The sequence below is a fragment of the Centruroides sculpturatus genome, unplaced genomic scaffold (assembly GCF_000671375.1).
Source record: "Centruroides sculpturatus isolate CEXI.00-Female unplaced genomic scaffold, Cexi_2.0 scaffold1088, whole genome shotgun sequence".
In the NCBI taxonomy this organism is placed as follows: domain Eukaryota; kingdom Metazoa; phylum Arthropoda; class Arachnida; order Scorpiones; family Buthidae; genus Centruroides; species Centruroides sculpturatus.
Window position 1 is genome coordinate 212724 of NW_019385342.1, and position 25031 is coordinate 237754.

Here is a 25031-nt window from a genome sequence, read left to right on the forward strand (position 1 = left end):
TCACCACGTGCGTATCTTACAATACCATTAAAAAGTGACGACTATTTTTCATTTATAAATGGAAATTTAACATTTTTCAAATCTTTGTGACTGTTAGGAAGATAATTTGAACTGTTAATGTATCCACAATTCAAAAACATCTTTTATTTTTTCTTCAAACAGGACAAGTTTTACACATTACACTTTGAATTTTATGCATGAAAAATACAGCAAGTGAACATTTTATTCATTAGAAAGTTACTTTTCCTAATGTGAAATGAAACAAATGTTTGTTTTTTTAGGAAAAACATAAGAATATGACTGTTTATTAGTCTAATACTCTAATGAATAAATTCTAGTCTATCTCAAAGAAATAGTTTAACTGAAATTATTTTAACAGGCAAAATTAGTGTGTCTTTTCATTACTGAATTCAGAAACTTATTATTATGTAAAAATCAACTATTATTCATACATAACTTATATCTGAGTTGAGTTGAATTTTCTCTCTCTCTCTTATAATAATAATAATATGAAATTTGTAAAAAATAAACAATATAATTACAATATAAAACAAAGACTGTTTTTGTTCCTGTTGATTACACATGATGGAAATGAGAATGACAGTTTCTTCTATAACTTTTTTGGATTGTGAAAATACTATCTGCCTTTTTAATTAATATTGAAACAATATAATTCATTTTCCAATGAAAACTGATATACCAAATATATGTGAAGCATTGCTAGATTTTTAGAATATAATATAATTAAATTTTAAAACTCAGAATTATAGTTAAAAAAATTCTAATATTTGATTCTTTTAGATATAGTTTGGGCTCTTGGTAGTTTATATATGCTACATACCAATTAATTCAATGGTAAATTTTCAAACAATACAGAATTATGCTACTTTTTAATATCCAGGTATATGTAATGTAAAAAGAAAACAACCATTTTAAAAGATTTACTTAAAGTGCTTGCTCTTTTCATCCTGTAGGCAGAACTAAGGCATTTTTTTTTTCCATGTACAGTACATCACAGTTACAGCCAGGTAGGTAATGGGAGCAACTTGATGGCAACAGACAAGACCCAACATATCCAAAATGTATTGACCATGAAAAATTCCTGAAATTGCTTGCTTAGATTCAATCCCAGGTCCCTCTAGAATAGCAGGCCAATCACTTAACTGTCTCAACCATCTGACCATCATTTATTATTACAAATCACTGCTTATTAACACTTCTAATTTAAATCATTATACTGTTTTAAAATCAACTATAAACACCAATTTTCAAAACAATTGCTTTTTTAAAATTTTATATTCAATTTGGAGGTAGTGTTGTATTTTTTGTATTTTATCTCAGCATGATAGTTCATATTTTAAACTGTATTGCCACAAATATAAGTTCAATTTATTAGCAAGCTATAATATGTAAGATGTAATGAAAAAGGATCACAAAACAAATTTATTATAAACTCCATTAAAGACAGTAAATAATTTAAAAATTAGCATGCCATTTAATCCTTCTGCCATATTAATGCTAAAAAGTAGTCAAAACTGCTATTTGATTTGTCTTCAGTGCACGCTACTGATCTACACAACTATATACTGTATATGTTTTTTCCCCTAGGCCTAGAAATCCTTAACATTCCACCAAGGCCTACAAGAAATACAATTTGAAAATGATAACAGACTATAAAACAAGGTCGTCTGCATTTTATAAGCTCTTAATTCATAATATTAAATCAATAGTATTTATAAGCTACCTCAATAACTATCATTTACATATTTTCTGTATATATTGATATTAAATATAAAATAAACAATTTCTCTTCAATTATGTCAAAATATTCCACAAAAGTTATTTAACGTTTAGTTGAATAACTTTTTTATTTAAAATTAAATACAGTGGTACCTCAGGTTACGAACGCCCTAGCATACGAAATTTTCAGGATACGACATGAAATTCGAACATATTTTTGCTCCACGATACGAACAAAAACTCACCATACGACGTTACATTAGTTCGCATTTTTCNTCTTAATATCATCATTTTCTGTTTAATTCAGATTATCTATAAGCTATTTTACAGATTTAAACTATTAAAAATATTGCCACTCTAAAATTTGGATATTTTATGATGGTTTGTATATGTGCCATTTCTACATTTTTAATTGAGCAATTTGCAACAATATTGGAATTTTTTTCCCTAACTGAACTATATAAAGCACAACTCAACTGATGGACTTTTGGATTGTTTTGTCTGACCACCAGCCAATTGGCTAATGGTCCTGTTTGTCATATATACCAGATTTCACAGCAACAGTTAAAGAAGGAAGGTGCAATTTATCTCATTAATTGTAAAGAATAATTTGACTTAATAAATAGCTTAATGAACTATCATACAATTAATAAACAGCATAGCATACTGATGTAGTGCAAGTATCACAACTAGTGACACCTTCCTCCTCTCTTTCTTTCCATTAATTTAATAGTTAAAAGTACATGATATGGACTAGCAGTGTACCTGGCCAGTTCCATATTTGAACCTCAGTACAAATTAGATAAGTAGAGCTGTTCTAGATTGCTATAATACACAATAAACATCTACAGTATATAGCATAATCAAGTTTCAATAGTTTCTAAAGGAAATTTTATGCATGTCTAGGGCTAAAAACTAAAAAAGACATGTCGGATATTCAAAGTAGATTCATTTATTATTTAAGCTATAAATAAATTTTTGTCTAGCGATATCTCTGTATTAACGTACAATTGTTTTTAATAAAGTTTATATATTACTAGATGTAAGTAAAAAATTAATGTCAGAATGATGATAAAAATACACTTTATATTTAAATGTACTGTATTTGTATAATATAATGAGGTTTATGGCTAGCAAACAGTCTGACTGTATATTTACATAACTAAACAATTGCATGAGATCAAATAATATTTCCTACAATTCAATAAAAATGTTGTGTATATTGCACTGTAATGATTAGTAATTAAATTTCCTTATTCTATCTTTTGTAAATTATTTTCTACTGTCCTATTCTAAATGTAAGCAAGAACAGAAATAAAATCCTACTACAATAATTTTTCTTAGAAACATGCATTGTCAACATAAATTAGGATAAAAATATCACTAATCAGTATTATAGTAATGATTGTACAATTTATCATCCTTAAATAAACTTGACAATTCCTAAATAATTGCTTCCAAGAGTTCTCGTTTTCAGAGTTAAAAAAAATTTTGGAAGATTTTATTCTAATGCTCTCTTATTTATAGATGAGAATAAAAAATGTCAAACCTTTCAAAATTTTTCACCCTAAACAATATCTAAACTATGTTTTAATATATACTCCAAAAGTTGATCATCTTGTCAAGTAAAATATGGGAAAAATAGACTAATTTGGGAGTCAGAATTTTTAAATTTTTGTCAAATTTCAGGAGTCCCCAGCAAATCCAAGAGCAAAGTTAATTTTAAAAGAATTCATAATGTTAAACATTATTATAAAATAAATAAGTTTAAGCAGTAATTAAAAATAATGTATCTGTATTATTACAGTTGTATCATCATCAACACTGATAATAATAATAATATCACAATGTATTTACCTGCATATATCAATAAGCAAATGTTATTGAAAGTCTGAAGTTGTCATATTTGCTATTTGGAACAATAGGAAGTACTTTATCCTTTTGTTCTATTGTTGGGAATTTGGATGTAAACAGTATAAGTACAGTACATTACATAATTGAAACACATTCTTAAACTTATCATCTTTCATACAAAATCCCTGATAGACTCAAGCTACTTAAGCTAGCTTTTTCAGGTCCAGTATATTATAAAAAGAAGTTATTTCTAAGTAATAAAATTTGACAATAAAATAAGGATATTTTCTCTTGATAAACAAGAAATGCAATAGAATGAATAAATGTTTATGAGGCTATAATAAATGTGAGATCATCAGGTATCTTCACATAATATTTGACAGATTATTATTATTAACATTTTATAATCAGTCAGAACCTGATGTTTTCATAATGCTGACTTAAATGATATAGATCAAATGAATTTTCTACAGTAGGAATCCCCAAAGTTTTCAAGAGGAGAGCAACATTACTAATTCTAACAGCAGCAGTGGGCTAAAGAGATTTAATATCTCACACATCTATTTAGTAAATTAAAAAATAATACTCATATCTAAAAATTAAGAAAATACTTTAAAAAAAGGTCCTCTATTTTTAAGTCAATATGGCCGTATTGCCTACTCTGCCCGGCTTCAATTTGAATCGTTTAATGCACGCGAAATATTTTTTAAAACCGACTTTTTTAATCGTCTAGAAGTAAGTGGGCTAGATAAAGCCTTGTCACGAGCCGTAGTTTGAAGACCACCCTGTTCTACAGTACGTCAGTCAGATCCTCACCTTTGCTTAATACAAAGATGAGGATCCGATCATAATATAGATTGTTACGACGACACGAGGATCCGACAACGTAGAACAGAAGTCTCCAAACTACGGCCAGCAACAATGCTCTTTACTTCTACACTTAAAAACGTTACAATTTAAAAAAATATTTTACTCGCATTAAACAATTTGAACCGAAGCCAGGAGAGTAAACAATAGGGCCATATTTACTTAAAAATAGAGGTCTCATTTTGTAATGTATTTAAATTAAATAATAACAACAACTTAGCTTTAATATTCTATGATTGTCGCTTTTTAATTTGCATATATATGTGAAATATTAAATCTCTCAGGCCTGCTGTTGTTGTCAGAATTAGTAATGTGGCATTCCTGTTGAAAAATTTGGGATTACCTGCTGTAAAACGTTAATGTGATGCTCTATATTATTCAAATCAGCATCAGATAAATATTTTACAGTATGTCAGATCCATCTGTTTTCATAACAATGGCTTAAATAATACACAGTTATATAAAAATTAAGAAAAAAAAATTATTAAATGCAGCTTGTTTTCGAATGTAAGCTTACACCTCAGTTAATGTTATTGTAACCTTGATGCCCGCCAATATTGTCGATTACCATTTATGTGCGCGTTATATTCGATAAGCGGAGTAAAAATCGAACTTACTTATAAAACTTCACGTCAAGCGGTGCATCAGTACGTCTTCCCGTTCTACTTTCGTAACCGTAATCGACACACGAAGGCACATTACTATTGTTGTTATCTATACGAATCGTTGCGTCTACTAACAACTAACATACCAATGCATTGTGGGAACATGGCGGCGATGTTATTGCGTCGCATCTATTTTATCATCATTTATGTAACAACTTTTTACACGTTTGTAATAATTGGTATTGTCGTCGTCAAAATGCGCATAAATTAGGTATTTAAACTATTAAAAATATTGCCGCATCCGAATTCTACCGTGGTTTTTACAGCAATTACTCGTCGTTTCTATAATTTGAGTTGTAGAAGTTCTCAGCAATAACAATAGGATTTCCCCCCTAATTGCATAGGATAAAAGGGTGAAAGGAACCGATGACCTCTCGCCGAAATCACCTGTACCTTCCACCTTTTTTTACTCCTGCGGCCACGATCTACAGGTTTGATGAAGTCCCATCAGTCTCATTCAGAGCTGCATTTGTATCGAAAGTTCGATCGTTTCTTATTTCCTATCGTATTTTATGTATGTCTGGAAATAAAAATTTAAAAAGGGACACGCCGGATAATGAAATTGGACCTGTCTTTGAATTTAAACTATAAACAAATTACTGTCCGGGCAGTATCACTACATTGACGATGGGATCGGAATTCGAATCCGTTACGTCAGCAGGATAACAAAAAGAAAACGCGAGGGTATTCAAGCATCTAATCATAATTTACCCAATTTTCGTATATAACATCGCTTCCTGTTCCTTGTCATATTTCTTCCCACTCTTCTGTGAACACTAAGAGGACTTTTACCAGGCTCACAATGGGGTTATTGGATGGTGAGAGAAGAAGCCTAACATACCTAAAACTATACACACAGTATATATATATACTAATTCATCAGTAAATATAGTTCCGGATTTAATCTTTCTTACGCCATGGGCATTTTAAGGAATTTCTATTAGAAGCCAATAACTGTACAAAAGATTTTTCACTCGTTGGTGGGTTTTTATTCGAATCTAGAACAAAACACGAAATGACTTATCAATAAGTAATAATGTCAACAAATCAATAATCTGAGTGCGATTGTTGTCCGTGGAAAAGAGCCAAGAATCCATAAGCTTATTTCAAACAAGCAGCAACAAACTTCACACTAATCTGTTATAATTAAACATGTGAGTTTCATATTAATGAAACAAAATGGAACTTTTACCACATTATTCTATAGATGTTTGTATTGTTTAGAAAAATTTACCATAGTGGTCCGCGAGGTCAGAACGGTTGGCGACCGTTGCAGTAGATAGTGTAGACGTATTATTAATGTAACGCGGATATTGTTATCAGTCTTCTAACGTTATCAGAACTAAAATGCACAAATTAAACACCACAAAATTTTCGATATCAACAGCCAATAAAAACGTTATACATATGTAATTGAATGAGCAAATTTAAATTGATAAGATGCTTTCTCTTAAGTGAAACGTTCGTTTTAACCTTGCAATCAATATTGTATGCAATTTAAATTTCGATTTCTGGCAGTTGTTAAGTTCATTTACAGGCTAATTGTTTGCAACTGTTAAAGACTGATCTTCATTACTCTTTGATTAAATACAGTAAAACAGTGTACTGTACCTTATATTGCTATCATAATGAAGAGCGACGGTTACACACGTTTAGGAGATCCGGATCTCGGGGCCTCGACCAACCAGGATAAGCCACATAACACTGGTAGTTGGTCTCGGTTTCGCGCCTCGCCAACGGTCTGGCCACGTGGGGTTTTCTTCACGTTAGTAAATTACTAATAGTAACAACTGAATAAAGGTCAGTTTACCGTAAAACGTCCTCCCCCTCGGCAGATCGCTGCGTGCTGCGTAGCAGTAAACAAAATAACCATACCAAACTTCAAAGCAGCGGCCGGATGGCCGAGCGGTCAAGGTGACAGCCTACCGCTCTGAGGGACCCGGGTTCGTATCCGAACGGGTCGAAATATCCCCAGGAATTTTTCGGGGGGTGGTCCGTTCGAATATGTCGGGCCCCGTCCCTCTCCACCAGGCAGCCCCATTGTGGGCCTGGCCGAACCCATAACGGGCTTGCAAAAAGAGGCCCTCTTAGTGCCCACAGGGCGAAAAGAGTTAAAAAAAACCAAACCTCAAAAACAAGAAATTAAAAAGGGGCAATTTTACCGTTTCAGTTGCCCATCACAGTTCATAAATGATTCTTTAGCTAAAATTAGACGTTATTAATTTACGATATCACAAATGTAGACACCTCAATCCTCTTCCTCCGTGCCCATGGGACCCGGAAGATCTGTCCGCCATTGATAGTGAAAGAAGCTAATAAGAATTGGAGAGATCTGTCCCTGAAAGCCAAACTTAAAATTTTAGAACGCAATATGTCGTCAAAATTTAGTCAACTTGATGCTGTTGCGCTGTTAAAAGTTTAATATTTAAAATAAATAAATAAACAAACAGAGCAACTATTGAAATGTCAACAAAAAAAATTAGCATTACTTCAAGAGATAATGATTGAGTTATGTTTGAAGCTTAAGTTTAATAATGTTTGTGAAAAAGTGAACCTGTTAAAAGGAGCACTAACTAAAAATACGGGAAATAAAGATTTTATGCAAGCGGTGGAGAAATGAGAGAACATTTGTCACTATTGTTCTGCTAGTTTATTCATATATGACAACGTGACACATCGGTGATCTGCCGAGGTGAATGCCTCCGGGGAGGTTTTTTGTGTTAAACTGGCTACAAACGTAAATAAAACCCGTAAAACTATGTGACCAGTCCGCTGTCAAGGTTTGAACGTACGACCAACTATCAGTTTTCAATAGTTTTATCCATTAGGCTACTGGTGAGCTTTGTTCTCTCTTCTAGTGTTTTTAGAATTAGGGGACCTTTAATTAAAACGTCGAAAAATGCAGACCAGCCGGACGGTCACGATTTGATGATTACAATACTTTCTCTCTTTAAAGCCAAGAAACTAATATTTTAAAATAAGCACAATCTTTATAGTTCAATACATCAAATAAATGCAATCAAACGTCTGAACAATCGCCACTGACGGGGACATAAAAAAAATGACCGTCGTTCGCAGATTGTTTTGTATTTATTTCAAAAATAAACTTCTTGGAAGAATGGCTGCAGTTTAAAGGACTCGGTTAAAGGTGAAGCTTCGACTGTAATTATTTTGCTAAGCGGACAGGTGAACATTGATAGGATAGAGTATAATCACGATGCAGATGCTAATGAAATTAATTCAAATCACCTGTGAGAGAACAGTCTGTTAGAAATTAACTGAATCGCCGCAAAAACAGTGTCGAACATCGAATAACGGTAACGTATCTACAATGAAAAAAGACGTGAAAACAGAATATGCTGTTGTTGCTAACATCGGCTTCCATCACTGGATATCAATTGCTCAACCAGGTTACTGCAGATTAAAAAAAAATTAAGACAATAATCGCATTTAAATTATGACAAAAAAGTAAATTAATTCTCTTGGAATAAGAGCAAAATACAGGGGAAAAAGTTATCTTTCTCTACAAAATCATATTTTAATTTGTATATTACGAATTGAATTTAGAGATAGGGAAATACTGTTTGCCTACTTTTAAATTGTCAAATCTGTTTCACTTACAATCATCATTAACCTTTGCTTAAAAAACTCCTCATCCTGAGTTTCAACTGCATTGTACATCAAGAATGTACAACTGAAACTCAGGTTAATAAATTGAATAAGTTCCAACGATGAAATGTAACTTATTCAACTGTACTGTACTTCAAAAATGAACTACAGTCACTTGTATTTCACTCTTATAATAATTACTCGTGTGTCAATTTTGATCAAACATACTTAATGTATACGATTTAATCACTTTCACGAAAATTCTGTCGTAACGCCTTACGTAACACAATACTATAGAAAACTAACATAATTGCGACGCGAAAATATTTATCATCATTGTATAACATGCCTTGTTTCTTGATTGACTCAGTCTATTTAAAATTAAAATCATTCCCTGTACATAAATACTTTGCTTAAGCACGATATAAACAAAATAGAAACGGCAGCACCGGGACTAGATGAATCGTCACGAAATTAACAAGTGAGCGAATTGGCCCAAGGGAGTACAGAAACGAGGGGGTTGGCATGAGGTAAGTGGGGATAAGGGGCTGCCTTTTGCTTGGGAATGAATCGTCACGAAATGTTTGTCATTAATTAATAGTTTATTGTGGAAACAAGGAGGCGTCGCGAGCGAGGAGTTCGATTGCCTGAGGCGGTCCAACTTACTTCGCCCATTTGCTTATATAATTATACCTGTTATAAAATACATAATTATAAAGAAAACAAAGCGTTTTTCATATACGCTATTTGTGCTCTTTGGATTCTAAATTCCTACTGATTGTAAAATATATCCTTTGTTTTTATAATGGCATTCTGCTTGATCCTTCTGGATCAGTCTCACTGATTTCTGCAATGGAAATGGGCAATAACTTCGTTTTACTGGTAATGAAAATTCAATCGACTACTTTTTAAATTATGCTAGCATATTAATAAGAATGTAGCATAATAAGTGGTTTCATTAAAAATGACTTTTAATAAGATGGTTTGTTACAATGTTTTTTTAAAAACATTTTATGAAAAATAGAAAATACAAAGTATTTTGAATCTAAAATTATGTTATTGATCTTATGTTAATCATCATTAATTCTGTCCTAGTATTACTATCACTTGTCAACTATTTTATTAAATTCTCATATCTGATTTTATTCCTTAATTTTAATCACTTATAATATACTTCTGTGTTGTACCTTGTCTAAGTGACACTTGTTACAAAATATATGTAATTAGCATCAGTGACACACTCAAGATTTACTTGGGGAGAAGAGTTAAACAGACAAAAATATTTTTATTGAGAACTCAATAAAATTCCTACCACTAAGTTTTCACTGCATTTTTATCAGGAAGTCTGATACTTTGTATGATACAAAAGGGATGGAGAGGAAGAACGTCTTAAAATGGATAGTTCTTATTTTGGTGGCAGGATAGGACCTGTCAGCCAACCCGAATGCCCCACTGATTATCATAAGATCAGAAATGTCATTCAAAAGATAGTGCTGTCATGTGAGCACTAAATGGACCTTACACAATACCCATCACAAGTTGTGCCACAATGGGAGAGATCTGATATTAAAGGTTGAGGCCTGATGTATCCAAGAAGTTACTGTAATATACAGATTATATGGGGTGTCCGAAAAAATATTGTGCAGTGAGAAGTGCGGTAATGATATGTTATTGTATGGATTGCATACAGGATTTCTACTTTGCATTAGATAAAATTACCACTCGCTCATGGATATTTCATTTTTTAGAAAACCACTTTTCCGACTGCATAATCTCCCTTGGAATCCAGCCCACCAGGACTCTGGAGCGGGATCTGCATTCACTGTAGGTGAAACTGCATATCATATTATCATCTTCAATCACTTTAATCCTTTTTAATTATGTTGATTTTTTCACAGCAAATATTATCCAGGTTTAATGATGTATAATTTTATTGTGTCATGTTTTAAATTTTATATATGCATTTCGGGTTAATCCCATGCTCATTGCTGTTTAAAAAATAACATTGTAATAAATCATGACATACTACATAATATTACAACAAGCAAGAATAATAAGATGCAATATCTTATGTAAAACTTCACTTTTATTAAAACTTTATTTAAACATTTCCACTGCACAGTAACCTTTCAGTAACCTTTTGGACATCCTATATTTTTCTACAATGTATTCAACAATGCTGCTACAGAAAAATTAAAAAATATTTATACTGTGGCCGTACGCCTTATTTTGTATATTTTATTATTAGTATTCGCTTCGTTTCCTTTTTTTTTTTTCTTTGTTAGTTCCTTTGTCTATCGCCTTCCAGAAACTTCTTCACTAATCCTTTCCTGGTAAGGTGGTGGTGATCTATTTTAAAGACAAAGAAAAGGCGGTAGCCCGAGGGCTAAGGGGTCGAACAAGACTTTCACTTTTTGCTTGGACGTTGGAGAGAGAGGACGTGTTGTAAAGACCTCCAGTTTGCTCTGTTATCGACAGAAGGAAGGAGACAATAAGCCGAAGCTATTATATGCTTCTATATGCTATATGCTATTATATGCTTCTGGATATGCTTCTATCGAGAGGAGATAGAAGCATATCCAGAGAAGAGAATATTTGGGTGCTTATTCTGAGAGTCGGATAGAATTAACCAATCAACTATTTCTCCAAGATTTGATAAGTCCGATATCACCACCATCAATCCAAGATCGTCGACACTTTGGGTATCCATTCCTTTTCTATCAAATATTCAGCTATCCTATTGCTTATCTTTTCTTCCTCCCATTTAGTATAAGTAGCTTTAAGTATTTAGTTATAGTCCCGTTTTTATTTTGTACCGTGGTGAATAGTATTGTCGCGGGATTTCTATTAACTGCCGAAATTGTATAGAAAAAAACCAAACGAGGAGTGTCGGAATATAAAAGAATCCTGAAACAGAAAATAAACACGGGTGAAGAAAGATTATCTAGTCGTATTGTTTGCTTTTCCTCTAGTTGAAAATACACTCACCACGTGCGTATCTTACAATACCATTAAAAAGTGACGACTATTTTTCATTTATAAATGGAAATTTAACATTTTTCAAATCTTTGTGACTGTTAGGAAGATAATTTGAACTGTTAATGTATCCACAATTCAAAAACATCTTTTATTTTTTCTTCAAACAGGACAAGTTTTACACATTACACTTTGAATTTTATGCATGAAAAATACAGCAAGTGAACATTTTATTCATTAGAAAGTTACTTTTCCTAATGTGAAATGAAACAAATGTTTGTTTTTTTAGGAAAAACATAAGAATATGACTGTTTATTAGTCTAATACTCTAATGAATAAATTCTAGTCTATCTCAAAGAAATAGTTTAACTGAAATTATTTTAACAGGCAAAATTAGTGTGTCTTTTCATTACTGAATTCAGAAACTTATTATTATGTAAAAATCAACTATTATTCATACATAACTTATATCTGAGTTGAGTTGAATTTTCTCTCTCTCTCTTATAATAATAATAATATGAAATTTGTAAAAAATAAACAATNTAAAACGAAACTGATGTAAAATCTTTAGTTATTTGTTTCCTCCGAATCCAAATTAATCTTTCGAAATTCGAGTAAACAAGTAGCGAAAAACACTGAACGAAAGACACACTGCACAGCACTAAGTTGTTCACGTGACTAAAGGTCCTGTCTTTCTCATTGGTCTCGGCGACATTTCTCGGAAGTCACGTGACAAAGTGACGCCAAGCGGAACACGTCACACGTCGTATAGGCCTCCGCCATCCAACGTCATACTCCACGACGGAAACAAGCTTAAGCGATGGCGTCTCGAACTGTGCACACTCGGTAAGTAGTCCTACGTTTGTTTTTTTTTCTTTATAGCGTTTATACGGGTCAGCGAGAGAATATTAGACGTGTTTTGGAAATGAATATCAAATATGTGCCTTTGAAAAGAAAAAAAGTTACGAGAAAATGCGTAATGGTAAGAATCCATAATTTTATCAATGAGGGTTTTTAATTAAGCCCATTGTTATTATTATTACCACAGGAGGGTTCTAAATTTTATTCACTTATTCCACTCTGAATAGTAGTGTGTCTATCTTTCTGTTACTCTATGGAACGATAAATACGAAACTACTACTTTAGAATAAGAAAATAAAATATTGGATCGTCATCCGTCGATCAAATTTCAACGATAATGACGTAACAATTAAACAGAAACAAATAATTAAAGCTATATTGCTCAAAATGACGTATTATTGATAAACAGACGGGACTTTCCAGCCTTCTGTTTATCAATAATACTGTTCAATGGAGGGCGGTTGACAGCTGTAATATTTATTAATACATTAGAAAAGTATCAATAATAACGTTTCTGATCCATATCAAAAGAGAAAGAAATTTATTTTCCTCTTACATTTTTTTCCCCTCTGTTTATGGCAATTGATGTTGATTATCTATTTGTATATACACCAACAAAATGATACTACTTGTATCAAAATTATTTTGTTTTCTGTATTAAAATTACACTTTTTTAAATAAACTGAATCACTTACAGACATCTGACAAATTATTAAAAATATATTTTTCCATTATAAGTTGTATTATGGCCCAGTAATGCATTTAATTAACTTATTATTTTTATTTCTGGTACCTACAAGGATTTCTATTGTATAACTTATACTAATGATGGCAAATGTGTGACCCATGCAGTGATTTCGAGATACAGACATCGAAGTATTAGGTTCTTATCAAATGCTGTTTTGATGATTAATAAGTTTTAAACCTGTATTATAGTGTGAAAGTGGAAATCAGTCATAAAAATCTTAATTAAAGGCCATTAATCGTGAAACTGAGAAAAATTATCATCAAATAAACATCACCAGAATTCCCATTAAACAAAACATTTTGTTTCCATTATAATTTTTTAATATATATGACAAAAATAAAGTANGGAACGAATTATTTGGTTTTACATGTAATCGTATGGGAAAAGATGATCCACCTTACGACATTTTCACGATACGATCTCAGTTTCGGAACGGATTAATTTCGTATCCTGAGGTACCACTGTATATTTTTGTAAAAACAATTAACTTTATTAGAAATAACAGTTGCAGATAATTACTGCTGTAACATCTAAAAATGATCTATTTAGGATGTTATTAATTATATTTTTTGGCTCACTTATAAAAGAAAATGTAATTTTCTTGTAAGTTTTAATATTCCTATGCAAGTCAAGCTTTATGCTGTAATTTTATTCAATTTGCTTTAATTTAATATTTAATTCCAGAAAATTACATATCTTTAACTTTTAAACTATAGGGTGGTCCAAAAGTCTGTCACCCCAATAAGTTTATTTGAAATTGTATATTTATATTTCATAATTTCTTTCAGATGATCAACACAAGCTCCTGTAATATGGAAACTTGTACAGGCTCACAAACATCTACACACACAACTTGATGCTGGATCATTCCGTGCCAAAAACTTAGTGCTCTTATATTCTAGACCTAGGGAATTGAAAGTCAAAAGTGGAGTGACCCACTTTGACGCCTGATGACCCATTACCGGGTCAAAAACGTTAGCATTCTTCTAAAATCCTATTGTTAAAAGATACAATAATTAGCCCAGTAAGTGGTCCCATTATCAAAGTGACTAGTATATCATCTTGACCACAGTGTACAGTACATAAAATAGCTAAAAATATTTTTGGTTAGTTATTATTTTCAAATTAGTTTCTACAGTTTCATATAGAAATTTTATACTACAATTAGAAGAATGTTTCCTAGCATTGTTTTTAAAATCTTAATGACAGTAAACTTTTCAAAAAGAAATTAAAGCACAATTTATCAAACTCATTCATAATTTACTGTGTGACCAAGCTTCACACAGGTTAAGAAACTAAACTGCTATCACATTCTCTTCTAAATAACTAACAATGTTAAAAAATTATTAAGCAATCAGTACATTATAATTAAGTTTTTATATTAATACATTGTTTCCTACTAAAAATATGGAAGATTGTACAAAACTTCTTAATTTCCACTAAATAAAAGAAAGAAATAAACAAAAGCACTGCACGTAAAAATGAATTATTGCCAGGTTTCCAGCTTTCGGGCTGCATTTTGAGAAAATTATAGACTTATAAATTCCCACTGTTGTCCGTCCGTCCGTCTTTCCTTAATCTCAAGAATAGAGTTAGATAGATGAAATTCAAGATCAGATATGGAAACCTCAGGAACAGGAGGGCGTGATTAACTATATACAAACTTCTGATGCAAACCAGAAATCACATAATTTCAATTCAAAACTTTTTCCCTGAAAGCAGTTAATGATCAACACAACTCTATTATTAAAGTAAAGTATGATGTACAGGGGCAAGCAAATACTAATAATTTTGAGGTGAAAAGCATATATTTTAAATTAAATAAATTAAAAATATGATAAAACTGTAGCCAGCATTTTGATGACATCAAGTAAATAACTGCCCATTCTATTAACTTTCTCTCCAAGCATCTCTTCTCATAGGATCTCGGAAAAACTTTCATAAAAAATCCTTTCGAGTCTACTTTTACAATCAGGTGCAACACACCCAAGCATGACTATAATAAATCAAAACACATATTTTTAAAGTAATAATCTCTACTGAAGTTGTGTTCTGTTAAAGATGTATACATTATCAATGAAAGAACTAAAATATAAATTTACTTTACCAAAATAAATTCAGCCTATTAACTCGAAACGAAAAATTGGTACAAATACAACTCTGAATGAAGTAGTTGAGACATTATTAGAGCTGTAGATCATACCCACAGGAGTAAAAACTCAAAGGAATTGATGGTCTGTATGGGACTTTGCAAGATAAATCAGTATAATATTAATATGTAGATATACCTGGAAGTAATTGTGCAATGGTGTTTATGATGTTTTATGAACTTTTAGTAGTCTCTTGTAAAGTGAAAAACAGTTGAAATTTTAGCATTGTTTTGAGAAATAGTTCCAGATTTTTTTTCACTTTTAAATTTTACACCATTTTTCGGGATCTTCAAAATCCAAAAAGGCTGATTTCAGTGGCTCTATCTAATGAAACGTCACACATAGATCATTGCTTTGATTTTTTTACTCGTGGAATTGTCTATAGCTCTGCAACAGCCTCATGTAGAGCTGCATTTCTACCAAAAAGATAATACTAATTAGGTACAAACTATGACAAACTTCTAAACAATTTAAAAATGCTGATTCAAATTCCTGATTACAGATTACATATTTAATAAATTTCCACATTTAAATGCAAAATACAAACTACTTAACACCTCAACCACTCATCCATCTGACAAGTCAACACAAATTAGAAGCTGAGTTTCCTAGAATGGCAGACCACTTAAAACATCTGGCCATTACTGTTTTAGATGATTGGAACCCACATTGTCCTTTAATTTTCTGGATGCTATTACAACCTAGGTATTTAGTATCAAGTTATGAGAAAAGCAATGCAAATGTGTTGAGGCTATCATGGTAGAAACCAATTCAGTGAGACCACTTACCAAACTAGTTCTTGACACACAGTTTCATATCGAGATTACACTTGTTACACCCTCCTCAAGTCAGCTGTTACAAGATATAATTATATCAGATTAACATATACTACAAGTCATTATAATAGCGGGCTACGATATTATATGACAGCTGGTGTGGTTTTATAGTAATGAATCGGGATTCAGAAGATGTTTAAACTAGTATAGTAAGCTACATGAAAAATTATTAAAAACGGAAATTAACATCAATCAAAAATCATAACCACTAATTGAATTTACTTTTGAATCATTCCTATTTAAATATATTTTCATTATATATCATTGAAATTACTTGCAACAAAAAAAAATTGATATTTATACAAAAAATCTGTTATAAATATCCATATAATATATAAATTCTATTTTTTATTTTATTTTTCTGGCTGTTATATAAAACAGAGGGAAAGTATACTGATCAGTCAAAAATGACACTCCAAGATTTTTACATTTTTGGACTTAGGACACCCTGAAATGTCAAGAAATGCAAAAGAATTCAGGGGGTAATTTCTGTATGTATGGATGTTAGTGTGTGAGGCATGATTTTTTTTTTACAAAAAAATAAACTAATATCTAGATTTTGTAAATATATCTTCAAAAATTTTGACTTAATTGCACAGCAGTAAAATGTATTTATTTTCAATCAGTTCATTGACAAAATCATTAACAGCTGATTTTTGAATATAATCACTAAAAAAGTTTCAAAGTAATTATGTGCAGAATTTAATTCATTTTTTTACCTTTACCCTATACTTTGGAAAAGCTTTAAAGACAGTTGGTATTGAGCCATCTCTCAATCTTATAGTTTGACCCGTTCTGTCAAAACACACTTCTTCAAAATGGTCTGAGCACAGAACCTGATGTGGAGTAGGTCTCCAGCCCTTGCCCCTAGAAATAGCTTTCTCCTATACACCAGCAAGCTTTTTAGGAAATCTAGTGTAAAAAATATAAAGATGGAGCCTTATGTGAATTCACACACACAGAACTGAAGTTTGGATGTGTGGATATTACAATTCCCATAATAAAATTAGATTACAGGTTAAAAGAAGTGAATTAAAATAATACCTGTGAAACGTAATGCCTGGTGGGCGAGTGGAATCAGCTCTGTTTGTGCAACCATATGCAGCACAACTTTTCACCATTCTTCTGTATTTAATAAATAAAAATAAAGCTATTATATATTTATATATATTTAACAGTGTTTTAAACTTTCAGACTTAATAATCAAAAGATCCCATAACTCTGAGGTTCAGTAAATATAAAAAGGCACGAGATGCCAGTAAAGTCACAAATTTTCATTCTTTTTTCAGGTGCACTCGAACATTTTCGATACACATATCAATAAAATTAAATTGAGCATTAGATACATAGCAACTATTTAAAAAGAAATTAGATGCACTTATCGCATTTTTCAATTAAATTAACCTAAAAATAAATCATTTATAGTTGGCTAAATAATAGCAACAACCAACAATGACTGCCTGATGGCCAAGTGGCGAAGGTGGTAGACTACTATTCTAGGGGACCCGGGATCAAATATGGACGGGTCGTCTGGATACGTCAGGACCCATCCCTCACCACCCGACTGCTCCATTGTGGGCCTGGCCGAATCCATAATGAGTTTGCTAAAAGAGGCCCCAACAGGTTGGAGAGTTAAAACAAACAATAGTAGAATCAGCAGCAAATATATATAAAAACTTTATGTTCCTATTTTATTTGAAATAATGTAAAAATATAATGTGTGTTTTATTTGGATTACAAGAGGCATGTCGTGTCAGTTAAATAAAACAAGTTTAAAACACGTTTTCCTTATTTTAACTATAAGGTTTATTTCCTATTGTTAATTTTAAAGCTTTTCTAAAGTACGTGGAGGTGAGAACGTACCTACGTGAAGCTTTCGAGTCAATCAAAAAACATTAAATAAATAAAAGTCAGTAATGCTTCAATGAATTACAACTCTAATCAACGAGCTATCTATTACTTCCATGCTCAATATGGCGACTTCCGTCCTGCGCGTGCATATGCTGGCACACTCGAATCTCATAGGCTGCAGCTCCGGTATTACAGCTCCATTGTACCAGTATTATACAACAAAGGTAAAATGATATTACCATTACGCGTTTTCTTTAAAAAAAAACACACACACATCAGATAGACATTTCCAAAACAGATACAAATTTTTGTCGTCAACCTAAATATAAAAAGCGCTAAAAAACAAAAACACTCGTAGGACTACTTACCGAGTGTGCACTGTTCGAGACGCCATTGCCTAAGCTCATTTCCGTCATGGATTATCACATTAGACGGCGCAGATATACGAAACACATCACGTGACCCCGCTTCGGCGTCACTCAACCACGTGACAAAAGTCCGCGGACCTCAGTTCGATAAACATTTCATTTGTAATGAATTATTTTGCGTTTTAGTCTTGTATTGTTTAATAACTGTATAGCATATAATACTTTAACTGTTTTAATTAATATTTTTGAATCAATGTTCGAAAACAATGTTCGACTTACAAGGGAAAGGACTAACGTAACACGGTTAATTTTATTCATTCTGAACGTTTCTCGTGCTTTGTCTTACTAATGAATGGATTTTTCTGCGATGTTCTTATTACAAGCGTACCAAAATTAATAGTATTTAATTTAATCATAAAGTGGGGTTACCTTTTCATTATTTTAACTATTCACTTACAAATAATTTTAACAGATTACAGACACTGATAATTTATTTAAAAAAATTAAAAACAAAGTTTGAGAGATAAATTGACACTTTGCCTGACACTGCCCATTGAACTTGCAATTGTGCTCTAACACAGTTCTATTCAAACCATAGTCTGCGGTCTCTTCGGAGTCCAAGAAGTTCTTCAGAAATGTGTGGCTGAGGCCGATGAGAAAGACAGGCAAATCACGTGATTGACTTAGTACTACCAGAGTACACCTACTGTATTTGCCTTTTTGTATGATTGCGAGACTTCCGGTAACAACAGCTCCCGGCTGTAAATAGAAGCAAAGCTCAAGCTGCTTGAGTTTATGCTCCTGAGGAAATCAGATAGTAATGGGGCAACAATGTTGTGTGCCTCATACTAGTAATAGCTCTGCCAAAAAAATAATGGTAATTATTTTTAAGCAATACACTTAATGTTTGCTCTTTACATTTTAAACCTGATGATTTCCAACATATATTAATGAGAGAAAATTTGACAATAAAACATTTCCCAGTATTTTTCGTTGGAATTCTTAAGTAAAAATAGCTGAAAGAAGCAGGTGTGAAAGAGGTGTTACAAGTGTTTCGGGTACATATACAGTATAAGAAATTTTAATTAGTGATTCGTAAACAATTATTAACATTAATAATAATATTTTTAGAAGAGAACAATGAGGTTATATCTATCCCTGCAGTCATTGTTGATCATACCTATTCCAAAGTATTATCTGAAAGTTACATACAAGAACCAGAATCCTTAGGATCATCTGAAAATAAAATTGATGACAATGAATTACAGCTGGAATTACAAAGTGCAGAAAACATAAATGAAGCTGCAGCAGAAGATAAAAATGATAACTCATAAGCAGTTAATAATGGTGAAATTGCTGACTTCAAGAAAAAAATAGGTGAATTAACAATTTGTATTGATATACAAAAAACAATAATTAATGAGTTGAAACAATACAGGTTTTGCTTAGAAAATATTTTAAAGGATGATAAACTAGTTCAGTTGTATACAGGATTCAAAGATGAAAAGACAGATTTCTGTACAGAATTATACAAGCTACTCATGATTTGAGATTTCAAACATTAAAATGTCCAAAATTACTAGATGAATCTGAGCAATTATTTCTGTGTTTAGTAAGATTACAACAAGGATTATTTATAACATATTTAGCAATAAGATATAATGTATCTCCTGCAATTGTTAGCAGAATTATAAACTACTGGATGAATTGTTTGTATGTTTGGCCTGACAAAAAATGTAGTGAATGATTCAATGCCCAAAGCTGTTGCTGATTCATATGCAAACACACATGTAAGTTTAGACTGTACAGAAATTTTTGTGCAGAGACCATCATCCACAGTTCTTCAAACACAGTTATATTCAAATTATAAAAGTAATTATACTTTTAAAGGGTTAATTGGTATTTCATTTGTTTCTACTTTATACACAGGTATCATAGACATAATACGTAGTGGTATTCTTGATTTATTAGGTGATGAAGTAATGGCAGATAAAAGTTTATTTAATTGAAAATGAATTATCAAAAATAAGTGTATCATTAAATATGCCTCCTTTTCTTGGATAAAATGGTCATTTCACTGCACATGATGCCAATGAAACTAAAAAGATTACATGGTTAAGAAAGGTGTTGAAAGGGCAATTAGAAGAGTTAAAGAATTTCATATATTTGATCACCTTATACCTTTGTCTATGATGGGTACTATATATCAAGTATGGACTGTTTATTGCCTATCAGTAAATTTTTTTCAGGAAAATTTATTGTTTGAGATGAATTAAAACTTATGCAAAATGTATGGAATAAATGCAGATTAGCTAATGAAGGTAGAAAATAATTAAAAATATATTTGTCTAATTCTACCTTTACATTTGTAAAAAAACTGTCATCAAAAAAACTTTTTAAGCATTAAATTCTTCTCCATATATTTCTCATACATTATGGAGAAGACTGACAAGTGAGTGGATTGCAATTTGCCCATAACCAGATAATAGTAATTGTGGTTAACTTTCAGCTTACATCCACAAGTCTTAAGTTAAACAATCAATTTTATTTATTGTTTTTTGTTCAACTTTTTATGCCAAAATGTCAAAGGGTGGATTTTCTTGAGGATCAAAATGTATGTAATCTGGAGATGTTGCAAGCAAAGGAAAATTTGAATTAATCAATAGTCCACATTTGTACACACAGCATTAGTCAACCAATCAATTTCTGTTTTGGGAATATAATCTAATCATTTCTGGCTCCATTACAAGTCCTCTTTTCATAGCTGCAGTTGCTCTAAAATTTTTTTGTAACCTACTAAAAACCTTTCTTTTCTTTCAAAAAATTGATTACTATTCACCAAATTTAGATGATAGACAAAATTTTTTTAATTTGTGCCATCTTCACACTGCCATTGATCTTTGTTTTTTTCAATTTGCACACACATTTCATGTGTAACAAATAGAAAAGAAAATATCCGTTTTTGCTTTATTTAAAACTATGTTTAACTTATTTTTTAATCCTGGAAAACTAGATGCAGGCAATGAAATAAGTTGAATATTCTCAATTAATATTATATCATCATCAAGGCTAGTTGTAGCTATAATTTCTTTGATTACTAAAACACTAATTCTAGTATTACTGTAATTTTTTTTTATTTTAATTTCTTTTATATCTTGAAAATTTTCAATTTTTATTAAAATTAACCAAAGTTGGCTAAATAAAATATTTTTAAACTAATTATAATTATTATTTTTTATTTTAAATGCAATAAAATTTTTTGCAATTTTTTAAAAATAAATTAAAAATAGATAAATAAAAAGATATTCTTTCAACTATATTTTGAACAGAATGTATTGGAAAAGCTGGTAAGTTTCAAATAATTATAGTAAAAACATGCACACTTTGCCAATAGAACACGTAAGCAATGATAGTTAATAGTGTGTGGTCCACCAGTGACTAAGTGATTCTCTTCCCTGAATACTGAGAGTTTGGTCATAGGTTTGTGCCTCGCAATGTGGATTTTTCCGGGTTTTCTCCATGTCTGTAACACCTGAATAGGGATCAGTTACCCTTAGAAAGACCTCCCTACTAGGCAGATCACCCAAGTGTTGCATTGCCATAACTTAACAAAATAAACAAACATACATTAGAGTGACAGCTTCTGCCTCATTTTCATTCAAATGTGGGCATCACCATTATCTCATGAGATTTTGCTTGAAAAAAGCAAATATAGTAAATTGCTGCTACAGTAAATATTCTAGAAAAATTATTTATACAAGAATTCTCTCATCATATTTATATTAAGAACATGTTTGCATTTCTCTTAAATTTCACACATTAATATTCACTACAACTTTTTCTGAGTTTATATAATAAATAATAGAAAATAGTACAGTAGAGCGTCGATTTTCCGAATCAATTGGGGACTGAGGTTGTTCGTATAACTGATATTTCGGATAACCGATTTATGTACGAAAAAATAGTTTAACGTATCCGATCTCAAAATTTTTCTCCGTTGCGTGTCGCTTCGCGTTGAATTTTCATCGATGTTAAGCCTAACAAAGACTATTGTATCGTTAAAAATTATTTTTTTATTTTGTACAAACAAAATAAATATATTGAAAAATATAAAAACAATAAAAAATTATACTTCAGATGTTAATTTAGTATCAAAAATGTAAAATATTTGAGTAGCCCAAGACATAGCCAAAGATTGAAGCTCCACAGCACTGGCGAAAATTTAAATTTGCCGACTGGAAACCTTTCGGATGATTGACTTTCGGAAAATCGACGCTCTACTGTATATAAAAGAAATACTTGACTAATATACTTTTTATATTTCTTGGGTGGAAAAGTTATAAATGTTTACTTTGACACAAAGTATTATATGCAAAAGATGAGTATCCCCGTGTTTCTTTATGCAGCGAGAGTGTAACGAAATGACGTCACGAGCAGTGTTGGCCAATTAGAAACCAGTTTCAGTGTGTTCGCTGTAAAGCACTTCTCGAGCGCTGCATAAAGAAACGCAGGGTAAATATAACTTACAGCAACAAGTTTAGGTGTGCCTCAATATCATCTATTATTGCATGATTTTTTAGCAAATTCTACCTGTTCACAAATAAGTGATGTTCTGGAATCTGTGCTATATAATATAAAATGGATTATAGTAATTTAATTACATGACTGAATTTAACTTTATCATCATTAACAATGTTGATGATGATGAGTCAATGAATGTTATTAACTTGTCTAAAGAATTTTTTAAATTTAAAATTAATAATTCTTTGGAAGTTTACTTGTGCTTTATGTTAACAATTATAAAATAAAACTTAAACTGTTATCAATAGTAAGTGGCTAAATAATTGGAAGTCAACAGAATTATTAATATAACACAATACTTAATTTTTAAGTTTATTAACAACCCAAAGCCCAATATATAAATATAGATACATAGCCAAACGATTGTCTTAAATACTCAGGCTATAAATCTGAGCGGGTGAAGGAATACTTGGGATCTGGGTGGTGCAACTAGCAAGCAGATGTTGCAGGTTCAAGCCCCCACTCTGGGCCAGTTCCTTTCTTCCAGATGATTCTAAATTATTTAAAAAATTATAATTATCAATTTAGATAACAGATGACATCTAACTCTAGTAGCAAATTGCATAGTATTAATTATTAAAATTAGCAAATTTATAGCTAGAGTATTTAAGGCTATGTATCTATACCAATTTTTGTTCATTTTGTGGTAATGTCCAATTACTTTTTCCTGGATTCTTACTTTGTAATGTGCTGCAACATCTTGAGGATATGTAATCGTCCTATCTTCTTTGTATTTTTCATACTTCAAAAGATTCCTGTGTTTTTTTGCTTCTCGAAGATTTCTCTCCCCTACATCTTCAAGTCTTTTACATGTATTCTTTTCACTACTTAAATAATTAGATATATTTGGAAAAATTGTCGGAATGGCTCCTTCTTTTAATTTCGGAATTTTTCTGGGAAATTCTTTTAACTGACCTTTCACTAGGCATTTGTCAATTCTAATAATGCTCGACTCGTCAAAATGTTTTATACATATTATAGGGTTTTTTAATCCAGACAGATCCGTAGGAATTTTTTGCAGCCAAATACTTCTCAGTGGCTCTTTTGGTAAACAAAAGGTAGAAAAAGTTTTCTTTTCACTTCTATAATTTGTTCTACAGCCACCGACACTACAACACCTCGGCATTTTGTAAAATTCTACATTTCTGTAATGTAATATATATCAATAATTATTACGTTATAAGTTTATTTTTAAGTACATTGTACACACACATAAACACAGAAAAAAATTAACTTCTATTTAAGTTTTGATAAGTCTTAAATAAAATATTTAACCTTACTATTTTACTAAGGTTAATAAGGTTACTAATAAATAAGGTTAAATAAATATAGAAAATGACTATTGTTAATTGATAATTCGAGTAAAAAAAAATTATAAAAACCAATCAACATATATTAATATATTTCAAACGAATACTTACTTCCCTAAAATATTATATAATGTTAACTTATAAAGGAATTTTTTAAAACGAAACTGATGTAAAATCTTTAGTTATTTGTTTCCTCCGAATCCAAATTAATCTTTCGAAATTCGAGTAAACAAGTAGCGAAAAACACTGAACGAAAGACACACTGCACAGCACTAAGTTGTTCACGTGACTAAAGGTCCTGTCTTTCTCATTGGTCTCGGCGACATTTCTCGGAAGTCACGTGACAAAGTGACGCCAAGCGGAACACGTCACACGTCGTATAGGCCTCCGCCATCCAACGTCATACTCCACGACGGAAACAAGCTTAAGCGATGGCGTCTCGAACTGTGCACACTCGGTAAGTAGTCCTACGTTTGTTTTTTTTTTCTTTATAGCGTTTATACGGGTCAGCGAGAGAATATTAGACGTGTTTTGGAAATGAATATCAAATATGTGCCTTTGAAAAGAAAAAAAGTTACGAGAAAATGCGTAATGGTAAGAATCCATAATTTTATC

General features: G+C 31.4%; 1 protein-coding gene across 10 annotated transcripts in view; it reads right to left on the reverse strand.

Annotated features, from left to right (window-relative positions):
- Positions 1-25031, reverse strand: part of LOC111637882 (THAP domain-containing protein 5-like) — an 87710-nt gene that overhangs the window by 39420 nt on the left and 23259 nt on the right. For 4 of the 10 annotated variants that reach the window (XM_023383479.1, XM_023383478.1, XM_023383477.1 and 1 more), the window contains one exon: positions 23786-24251. The exons of 2 other annotated variants lie outside the window; for them this stretch is intronic. In XM_023383479.1, coding sequence (XP_023239247.1) covers positions 23786-24251 — 466 coding nt within the window. Of the gene's footprint in view, positions 1-23785; positions 24252-24527; positions 24891-25031 lie in introns of those variants that run through there. 4 more of the 10 variants (XM_023383481.1, XM_023383484.1, XM_023383482.1 and 1 more) reach the window with 4 other exon arrangements.